Source organism: Pituophis catenifer, unplaced genomic scaffold (assembly GCF_029215685.1).
Source record: "Pituophis catenifer annectens isolate HBS135680 unplaced genomic scaffold, rPitCat1.0.hap2 SCAF_17, whole genome shotgun sequence".
Lineage (NCBI taxonomy): Eukaryota > Metazoa > Chordata > Lepidosauria > Squamata > Colubridae > Pituophis > Pituophis catenifer.
Genome location: NW_027256897.1, coordinates 5,238,846 through 5,248,719, shown reverse-complemented (window position 1 = coordinate 5,248,719; position 9,874 = coordinate 5,238,846). Strand labels below are relative to the sequence as shown.

The following is a 9,874-nucleotide window of genomic DNA, read 5'->3' as shown; positions in this document are numbered from 1 at the left end:
AACAGGAGCCGCCTCTCAGCGGAAGTGGCCTCCTTTGCCCACCGGAAGCGGCTTTTCCGACGTCACGTCCCGCCTCCCTGAGGGCGCCCTCCGATTGCTCGTCGCCGCCGCTTTTTCTCCAGGTTGTCCAATCCGGGAGCCGGGAGGGCGGGACGGAAGGAAAATCTCGCGAGGAGTAAGGATGGGAGGGAGGGAGGGAGGAAAAAAAACACGTGTCTTTGCTTTGGCTCCGCCTTCTCCTCCTTCTACGTCAGGCGGTACGCAAGGGCCCCCTGTTGGCCGGCGGAAAAACGCCAAATCCGAATCCGAACGGCGTTATTAGGAAAAAAGGCACTCACGCTTTGACGGACGACGCTGGGAGCCAATCGGGTCCTGCTCCTTCGCCCAATCGGCTTCAAGCTCTCCCCTCCCCGGATGAGGGACCCTCCCGCCGCGGAGCTCCGAGCCAATCGCCGCCCCTTCTCGCCAAGCTTGGGGCGACGGGGAGGGCGGGCTCTGACCCCTAATGGGCAAAGAGCTGCGCCAATGAGAAGAAGGGGCACGAGGGGGCCGATTCTGGAAGCCATTACGCCACTGCCGCAAAGTAGAGGCTCTCTGCGGGGCGGGTGTCGCCGGGTAGTTGGGGTACGCAAATTGCGTACCTTTCTTCGCCTGCTGGGAAAGGGGACGGCGGGAAGAGCGGAGGGGCCTCGAAATGGCGGGCTGGGCGCGAGGGGGGGGGGCGCTGTCGGGGGGGGGGAATGTCCAGTCCAGGCTGAGGGGATTTTCTCCCACCAGGCCCGAAGCCTGAAGCCCCCCAAAATTCCTCCTGACCCCCCCTTTTTTTCCTCTTATTTTTTGGGGGAGGGGGGTTGAAAAAAATATTTTAATTTTTATTTAATTTTTCCAATTCTGCCAGAAATGCAAATAATATCAATTCCCTTCTCTTTCCCCCCCCTCCTCAAATTCAACCCTGAAATGGAAACCACCCATGCTCCCTCATGTCTTATTTTTCCCCTGTCTTTCCCCCCCCCATCAAAAAAATTAATATTTATAATAATGATGGAGGCTCCTTTTTTCCTTCCTGAGAAATTAAAATGAAAAGGAAATCAAGTGGAAATTATTATGAATTCCCTTCTCCTCCCCAATTTATCCTTGTAATTGAAACCCCCATATTTTCCCCTCGTCCCCAAAATTAAAATCCCCATCCCCAAAATTAAATTCCCCCATCTCCAAAATTAAAATTCCCCTCATCCCCAAAATAAAAATCCCCATCCCCAAAATTAAAATCCCCCTCATCCCCCAAAATTAAAATTATTGAGGTTTCTTTGGGCTGCCTCCCTCAGGAATTAAATTAGAAATGAATTTATATTCGTTACGTGGCTTATTCAATCCTTAAAAAGGAGCCATTTTCCCACTCCTGCCCCTTCCACAAAAAAAATTGAATTTACAGGTGTATACTAAAGAATCCATTCCTTTTTTCATGCTTCAGAAATGACAGAATAGCCTTATCGCTATTTATTTATTTTTTATTCCCTTTTATCCCCCTTCCCAAAGTCTACCTAAGGGTCGTTACAGTTTCCACGTAGCCCCCCCGCCTATTTCAGGGACCCCCAAATATCCCATTGGGAGAACCCTTATTTTTCCCATCTGCTTTCAAGATGGCCCAATTCCAAAAGACCATCCTAAACCCTCGACTTTCCTTCCCTGACTCCCTTTTTAAAACCACCCCTAACTCTGATTTCTGGACTTCCCAAGTCTAGAAATACAAAATGAGGTGCTCTCCTAGGTAAGTTTGTACAAAAGGACCGCCTGAATAGGCTCGGAGTCCATTACAGACACTCCTCGTATTTGACGTTGCGTCCATCCTCTTGACTCCTTCTTCATTTGACTTATTTACTTTCCTAAAACGCCATCCACCCACCTTCCCCGTGGTTCTCTGTAATTTTGGAAAGCTTTTCTTCAAAACGTAGTACACTAACCTTGAGAGCTAACTTCTGCTCAGCGTTAACTCAAATATAGTCCCTACCTAAGTTTCGCCATTTACCTTCAGTCCTGCATTATAAATACTTACAAATATTTAATATTATAAAATGTGTAAATACTTCACTACAGAGCTGACTCTGTTTATCATCCCTTTGGTTGAATTTTGCATCCACCCACCCATTTGGGGAGATATTTTTGCATAACGAAGCCTCCCTTCCTTCCGAAATAGGGTGACTTGATCCAAATTGGATCTGTTTTTTTCAACACGATCCTCCTTTTTTTTTTTGCAGGCTCAGTCCCTGGGCTTTGTCTCAAGACCCCCAGACCTGGCTTGTCTTCGTCCTCAGATCCTCCTATGGCCATGTCGTCCCCTCCGGCCCCACCAGCTAAAAAACGGAAGATGAACTTCTCGGAACGGGAGGTAGAGATCATCGTAGAAGAACTCGAGCGGAGCAAGCACCTGCTCATCAACCACTTCAACGCGGGCGTGCCGCTCACTGTCAAGGCCGCCGCTTGGCACAACATCCTGCGGCGGGTCAACGCAGTGGCGACCTGCCGCCGGGAGCTGCCGGAAGTGAAGAAGAAGTGGTCGGACCTCAAGACAGAGGTACGGCGCAAAGTCGCCCAAGTCAGAGCTGCTGTAGAAGATGGTGGCAATGACCAGGAAGGAGGTGGGGAAGTCCAGGAGGTTGAAGAAGACGCGACAGGGACCTCTGCTACCCCAGTGATTCTCACCCCCATGCAGCAGCGTATCTGTAACCTTCTGGGAGAAGCCACCATCATCAGCTTGCCCGCGGGAAGCTGCACCGGCACCCATACATCGGAAATACCCATTACAGCTGCCGCAACCACCGTCACCCTTACACAGAGTAAGTAGCTTGTTCCTTCCTTCCCACACAGCCATTGTTAGTCAGAGCCATTCAGATTAGCGAATGACTTAGTAAGTTTAAGATGGGTGGACTTCAACTCCCAGAATTCTGGCTAGGGATGTATGAACTTCAACTCCCAGAATTCTGGTTGGGGATCTGTGAACTTCAACTCCCAGAATTCTGGCTGGGGATGTGTGGACTTCAACAGGAGTGGTATGATGCACAGGTGGGTTTCAGCAGGTTCTGACCAGTTCTGGAGAACCAGTAGCAGAAATTTTGAGTAGTTCGGAGAACCGGTAGTAAAAATTCTGACTGGCCCCGCCCCCATATATTCTCTGCCTTCTGAGTCCCAGCTGATTGGGAGGAAATGGGGATTTTGCAGTATCCTTCCCCTGCCGCACTCACCAAGCCACCATGCCCAAACAACACCTGCAGAACCGGTAGTAAAAAATTTTGAAACCCACCACAAGTGTGGTGGCCTAGTGATGGAGCTATCGCCTCATAATCAGGAGGCTGTAAGTTCAATCCTAGGTAGAGGCAGAGATTTCTCTCTCTAGGCACTCTTGAGAATATATCTGCTGAACAAAACTCCGCATTGGCCACAGGAAGGGCATCCGGCCATTAAAACACTCTGCTAGCTCCATTCAGTTGCCCAGACTCCACCCCGCAAGGGATTATGGGGTCGTTAAATAAAGAAGATGACAATCATGTGTGGACTTCAACTCCCAGAATTCTGGCTGGGGATGTGGAAATCCACCCATCTTCAAATTGCTGAGGTTGAGAAATTTGGTGTTCTTGGTTTTGCCATCCTGGTCTGAACCAGTTGCAGCCCCTGATCTAGAATTTGGGGGAAGGAAAGCTTGCCTGGGAATCAGCCTCATGTGTTTCTCACCAGCAGTCACCTGCACCTTTAAGGCCACACCTGACTGCCTCTGATTGATTCCGCAACCCTGCTGCTTGCAGCCTGTTCAGGACACCGCAATCTCATTTTGTCCTTGCTTGCCAGAGGAGGAGAAAAATGTAGGCACGGCATGCAAAAACAGGGTGGGGTTGAATATTAAAAAAAAATAAAAATATAACCCAAGATCTCCTGGCTCACCTCCGCTCACTGCTTCTATTAACCTTGCCAGGTGACTTAGCTGTGGATTGTTGTTTTCTCCGGTAGCCCCAGAGATATTCGATAAAAACATTCTGTACCTGTTATGTTCTTGACCCACTCCCTTCCTTGGAATTGATTCTTCGGCCGTCTTCTGCTCCTGCCCCAAACCGAGATCTAATTTGGGAACTCCCCGTCCTTGGAAAAAAATAATTGCTCTGATAAACACAATAGCCCTAATTTCTCAGGAAACATCCTTTCCCTATTAAGGCCATGTTGTTATCAGTCAATAGGCTTTGCGTGATAATCAGTAGATAAGTTTCACCACCCTGGGCAATTTTATCAGGTGTGAGACTAACACCATCCTGTATTTATGGAGCACTGATAATGCTAAATCCCTAATGTGACTCATTTCAAAGTTCGAAGTCTTGGAAAATCTCGGAGGCTCCTGCATCTTTGCATCATGAGATCTATGAATCATATCTTCAACACGGCCACCCAAGCGGTTACTTTGCTCGAGGGTTGGCTTCTTAGAGCCAGCTTCTCCTCCTCTTTCAAAGCTAGTCTTCTCCATTATGTCATCCAACTTCTCCTTCCCGGCCATAGCAAAAAAAAAAAAAAAAAACCCCTGTATACAGTTATGTTCTGACCAAGGCTTTCCCAGCAGCACGAAGCTGAGTCCTCATGCCGATAAACCCCTTTTATTTAATTTACAGTGAATTCCTCTCCAGCAAATTCTTTCCTCACCCACAGTCTTTCAAGATAGTTCGCAATTACCGACCTTTATGCCTCAATGCTTGCCAAGAATGCAGGACTGAACTAATTGTCTCCTGCAAACTCCACTCCCCTTTCGCTCCTCTTTTATTCCCTCTGGGAGGGGCCATTCATCGTCCACCTGTGGCTTTACTCCTGAGTCGACCCTTGTTCTTTAGCTCTTCCCTTCCTCTGGCAACTCTGCATATGCGCACACTGGGAACAGGCTCCAGCTGTTCGTCTGCCTCACTGATGTCTGATTCCGAAGGCAGCTGATAACTATCATACGGCCCTGGCCCCCTCTCTGCCTCCGACGCAGAGCCCTCATCAGAGCCTTCCCAGGACTGTCCCATGTTCCTCCCCAACCTCCTCACTGTCCGAATCTGCTGCCAGATCTGCTGGCAGGCTACAACAAGGTAGTCCTCGATTTACAACCATAATTGAGCCCCAAACCTCTGTTGGTAAGTGAGACGTTGGTTAAGTGAATTTTGCCCCCATTTTAAGACCTTTCTTGCCTCGGTTGTTAAGTGAATCACTGCAGTTGATAAGTGAGTAGCCCGGTTGCTAAATGAATCTGACTTCCCCGTTGACTTCGCTTGCCAGAAGGTCGCAAAAAGTGATCACATGATCTTGGGGCCCAGCAACGGTCGTAAGCATGAACCAGTTGCCAGGCGTCTGAATTTCGATCACGTGGTTATGGGGATGCCGTAAAGGTCGTAACTATGAAAAACGGTCCCAAGTCACTTTTTCCAGTGCCGTCGTAACTTTGAACGGTCACTAAACAAACTGTTGTAAGTCGAGGATTACCTGTAATCGGTGGAAGAGCTTGCCTCCAGAAGCTGTGGGTGCTCCAACACCGCGGGCTTTTAAGAGTCCCTAGGGGGAGAAGGGCGGTATACAAATTCAATAAATAAATAAATAAATAAATAAATAAATAAATAAATAAGAAGAGATTGGATAACCATTTGTCTGGAATGGTGCAGGGTTTTCCTGCCTGAGCAGGGGGTTGGACTAGAAGACCTCCAAGGTCCCTTCCAACTCCGACATTCTGGTTCTTAAGCCGGCAAAATGGGAAGCATTGGCGGATTCATTGCTGGGTGCAGGGTTACCAGTGGCAACTGATCAGGCTGGGTTTCGAAGCACCCAGGAAACATATTTTTCCCTCCTCCCACGTCGTTTGCTGTGTGTAATACCTCAAGCTGTCTCCCCAGCCCTGTTCCTTTCTTTCCTTCACACCAGCTGCGAACGTGTGCAGACGGCATAATAGAGGGGGAAGAAGCCACAATTGATTGGATTCACACAATGCATGTCATGCGCCAGGGATTGCCAACAATCTAATCACTGATCATTCATCTTACCTCCCCCACTTATTCTGACATGTCATAGAAGCTGATAAATATTCACCTATAAATAGCATTATTACCAAACACAGTCTGATAAAAAGAAACCACCTCATTTTTATGACCACACACTGCACCAGTCTGATGTTTGGTTGTTTAAATTTAAACTTTGTTAGTCAGGGTAAGCTGACTGACTAAAATTACACTATTACAAGATGGGAAACATAGCTGCCCCATGTTTTTTTCTGGACCCAGCGACTCGATAGTGTTTTCAAACCTTTATTTATTAAGATTATAGCTGAAACTTGATTTTTAGAATGCTTTAAATTCCCGGGTTTAATTCTAAATTCTATTCTTAGGATTCTTTAATTCCTGGATTTAATTTTAATCTCGATTTTTAGGACACTTTAATTCCCAGATTTAATTCTGAACTTGATTTTTAGGATGCATTAATTCCCGGATTTAATTCTGAACTCGATTCTTAGGATGCTTTAATTCCCGGATTTAATTTTAATCTCGATTTTTAGGATACTTTAATTCCCAGATTTAATTCTAAACTCGATGTTTAGGATGCTTTAATTCCCGGATTTAAATTTAATCTCGATTTTTAGGATGCTTTAATTCCCGGATTTAATTCTGAACTCGATTCTTAGGATGCTTTAATTCCTGGATTTAATTCTAAACTTGATTTTTACGATGCTTTAATTCCCAGATTTAATTCTAAACTTGATTCTTAGGATGCTTTAAATTCCCGGATTTAATTCTGGGAGCCCTTGGTTGAAAGGCCACATGCAAACATCCCAGTTCTCAAAAAAAGCTCTCCTCCTCTTCTTAGTTCCGGCAGAGATGACGTACCACAGCCTGGAAGAGGGCGTGGTCGAGTACTGCACCACCGAAGCCCCCGCCACCGTCACCACCGAAGCCCCCTTAGAGATGATCACCCAGCAAGCCGAAGTGTCCGCCAAACCCCAGGAACTGAAAACCAGGATCGCGCTGAACTCCGCCAAGCTCCTGCAGGAACAGCGAGTGACCAACCTGCATGTCAAAGAGATCGCCCAGCACCTCGAGCAGCAGAACGACCTGCTGCAGAAAATCCGCCACTCTCAGGAGGTGCAGGCCTGCGCGCAGGAACGCCAGGCCCAGGCCATGGAAGGGATGCAGGCCGCGCTCAACGCCCTCATCCAGATCATGCACCCCGTGATTAAGGACTTCCGGCGGTTTTTACAGAGCAACACTCCCGTCGCCCCTTCGGGGACCACCGATCCGAGCCAAGCGACCCAGAACGGACAGGACAGCCTCATTCAATGAAATTTCGGGGGTGGGGAGGGGAATCCTCTAAACCCAAGCTCGGCCTAGGAAGAGGAGACAGGCGTCCTGTTTTATGCCAGCCAATGGGTTTAGAAGCCAAAACCCCCCGCTCTGGATTACTTAACTTACCCGGCTCAACTCTTGTCCTTTTTTAAAAAAATCATTTACTCAGTTCCTTGACTCTGCTAGGAATAAACCATAACTTTAAATGTTCAATTTTAAAGGAAAAGATTGGCAAAATAGATTTTTATACAAACAGAACTCAGCCTTTCTCTCTCTCTTTTTTTTTTTTAAAATTGGTCAAAGAGTTGCTGTTTTCAGGATTTCAGGCTAGGAGAAAGAGAGGTGATGGTCTCCGCCATCGCACTTAAAAGAATTCTTGGAATTGAAGTCCAAGCTCAGAGAAAGGAGACCAGGTTGAAAGAGGCTGGACCACAAGTAGCCAAATCAATGCGAATAATTGATTGTAGACGCTGTACAGAGATCCTTGGATTTTGTGGCTGGGATGTGTTGATCGCAGGATGGGGTATCTAAACACACACCACTCTGATGATGCTATCGTGCCAGTACTAACACACCTCCTGATCTGCTGTCAGGACAGCTTCCAAGCCAGGGGTGAAATCCAGCAGGGTCTGACAGGTACTGGAGAACCGGTAGCAGAAAGTTTGAGCAGTTTGGAGAACCGACAAATACCACTTCTGGCTGGCTCTAGAGTAGGGTGGGAATGGGGATTTTGCAGTATCCTTCCCTGGAGTGGGGTGGGAATGGGGATTTTGCAGCATCCTTTCCCTGCCACGCCCACCAACCCACACCACGCCCACCAAGCCATGCCCACAGAACCGGTAGTAAAAAAAATGTGTATTTCACCACTGCTCCAAGATGCTCCAATCACACACACTGGTATTGCAAGCAATGATACAGCGAACCTTAGCTTATTGAGCGAGACGCAGCACCTAAAGTTCACACGACCCGAAGCCACGAGAAAATCATATTCTTGGCTCAACGCAACGCACCCAGCCATAACTTTGCATTTGTGGATGGATGCTCAATGCGTTTGGCTCTCCGTATAACAGGTCTATAACAAAAAGCTTACAGAACGCTGTTAAAATGTTTAACCCACAGAGATTTCCCAGTATCTGAAGCTTTTAAAAAAAAATAGACCAATAGGGAAAGACCGTTTTCCAATAACTTGGATTTGCAAGATAAAACAGTCCAGAGGTCCTGGTGTTTCTGTAACCTGCAGGGGGCATAATACCCTCACATTTTTACCTTTTAAAAACTGGTGTTAAGTAGAAAAACCCTGGGGCTCCCCAAAGGAAAAATAAATCTAAAAGGCCTTTAATTGAGAACTTTGTTCAGCCATCAGCCACGTAAGCTGTGACAGATGAACACTGCAGTGTCAGAACGACGGATGAGCAAGAAGCTGCAATTCGTACTTATCCTCACGTCGTCCGAATAAGGGAAAGAAGGAACCGAAAGATAGATTTATTTATTGGACATTTTTATTTTTATTTTTTTTTTGAATTGGCAAACTTCTGAAATAATTAGTTGAAACAATGCCGCGAAGAGCAGATTCTCTGCCTTGCCTGAACATTTATGCCATCCCAATTCTCTTCCGCCATGTTCTGTATAGGAATATGAAATCTACAGTGTCAGAATTTTGGCTTTTCTCTTCTAGCTTTGCGGCATAGTAAGAGGGTAGAGTACAATTAGATTATAAGAATTATACCATTACAGAGTTGGGAAAAACAAGCTTTCAGATGCTACTCTATAGCCCAGTGTTGGCAAACCTTTTCGGCAGCGGAAGATCAGCCTGTGTACCTGTGCACGCCGGGAAGATGATCTTCCGGTTTCTGGCATGCGCACCAACCATGTCTTCTAGTTTCTGGCATGCATGCACGCATGAAGACCAGGTGCGCATGCACACACCGGAAACCGGAAGAGCAGCCATCTTGTGCTCATGCGTGCGCCGGGAAAATGATCTTCTGGTTTCCGACCAGCTGGTCTTCACGCGCGCATATGTGTGCCAGAAACTCGCGCACAGGAAACGGGAACATGATCTTCCCAGCGTGCACATGCATACTCTTCCGCTGCTCTTCCGGTTTCCTGCACTCCATGTGTGAAGACCAGCTGGCCAGCGCGCTGGAACCCGGAAGAGCAATGGGCGAGGGTTCGCGTGCCCACAGAGATGGCTCTGCGTGCGATAGGTTCGCCATCACGGCTATAGCCTGTCCTTGTAGCACTTCACCCCTTATCGTTATGCCTAATCTCCTTCTTTCAGAGAGCCAAGTTCCTTATGAAAAAAAAAAAGGCAATCTAAAACAAGTTTTTCCCAACCTCAGCAACTTGAAGAGGTGTGGGCTTCAACTCCCAGAATCCCCCAGCCATCAATGGAAATGTCACCCTTCCCCACCCCAAGGTGTTCAGGTGGGCATCGTCCTGCCTCAGCCAGTTTTTATTCTCACAGGTTTTAAGTTTACGCACGAAATGCTAACCACAGTATAATTAGCGTGGCGTGTGAATTCCAGCCTTTATATGGTTTA

General features: G+C 47.2%; 1 protein-coding gene across 2 annotated transcripts; it reads left to right on the top strand.

Annotated features, from left to right (window-relative positions):
• The first annotated feature begins 541 nt into the window (after positions 1–541).
• NAIF1 (nuclear apoptosis inducing factor 1) lies at positions 542–7,575 on the top strand. 2 transcript variants are annotated; one of them, XM_070955588.1, is made up of 3 exons: positions 542–624; positions 2,256–2,834; positions 6,859–7,575. In XM_070955588.1, exons 2-3 carry the CDS (start codon positions 2,321–2,323, stop codon positions 7,329–7,331), a joined length of 987 nt encoding a protein of 328 aa, XP_070811689.1. In that variant the 5' UTR covers positions 542–624; positions 2,256–2,320; the 3' UTR covers positions 7,332–7,575. The 2 variants fall into 2 exon arrangements, with proteins under 2 accessions (XP_070811689.1, XP_070811688.1); XM_070955587.1 differs by lacking the exon at positions 542–624 and adding an exon at positions 788–1,768.
• Positions 7,576–9,874: the final 2,299 nt, after the last annotated feature.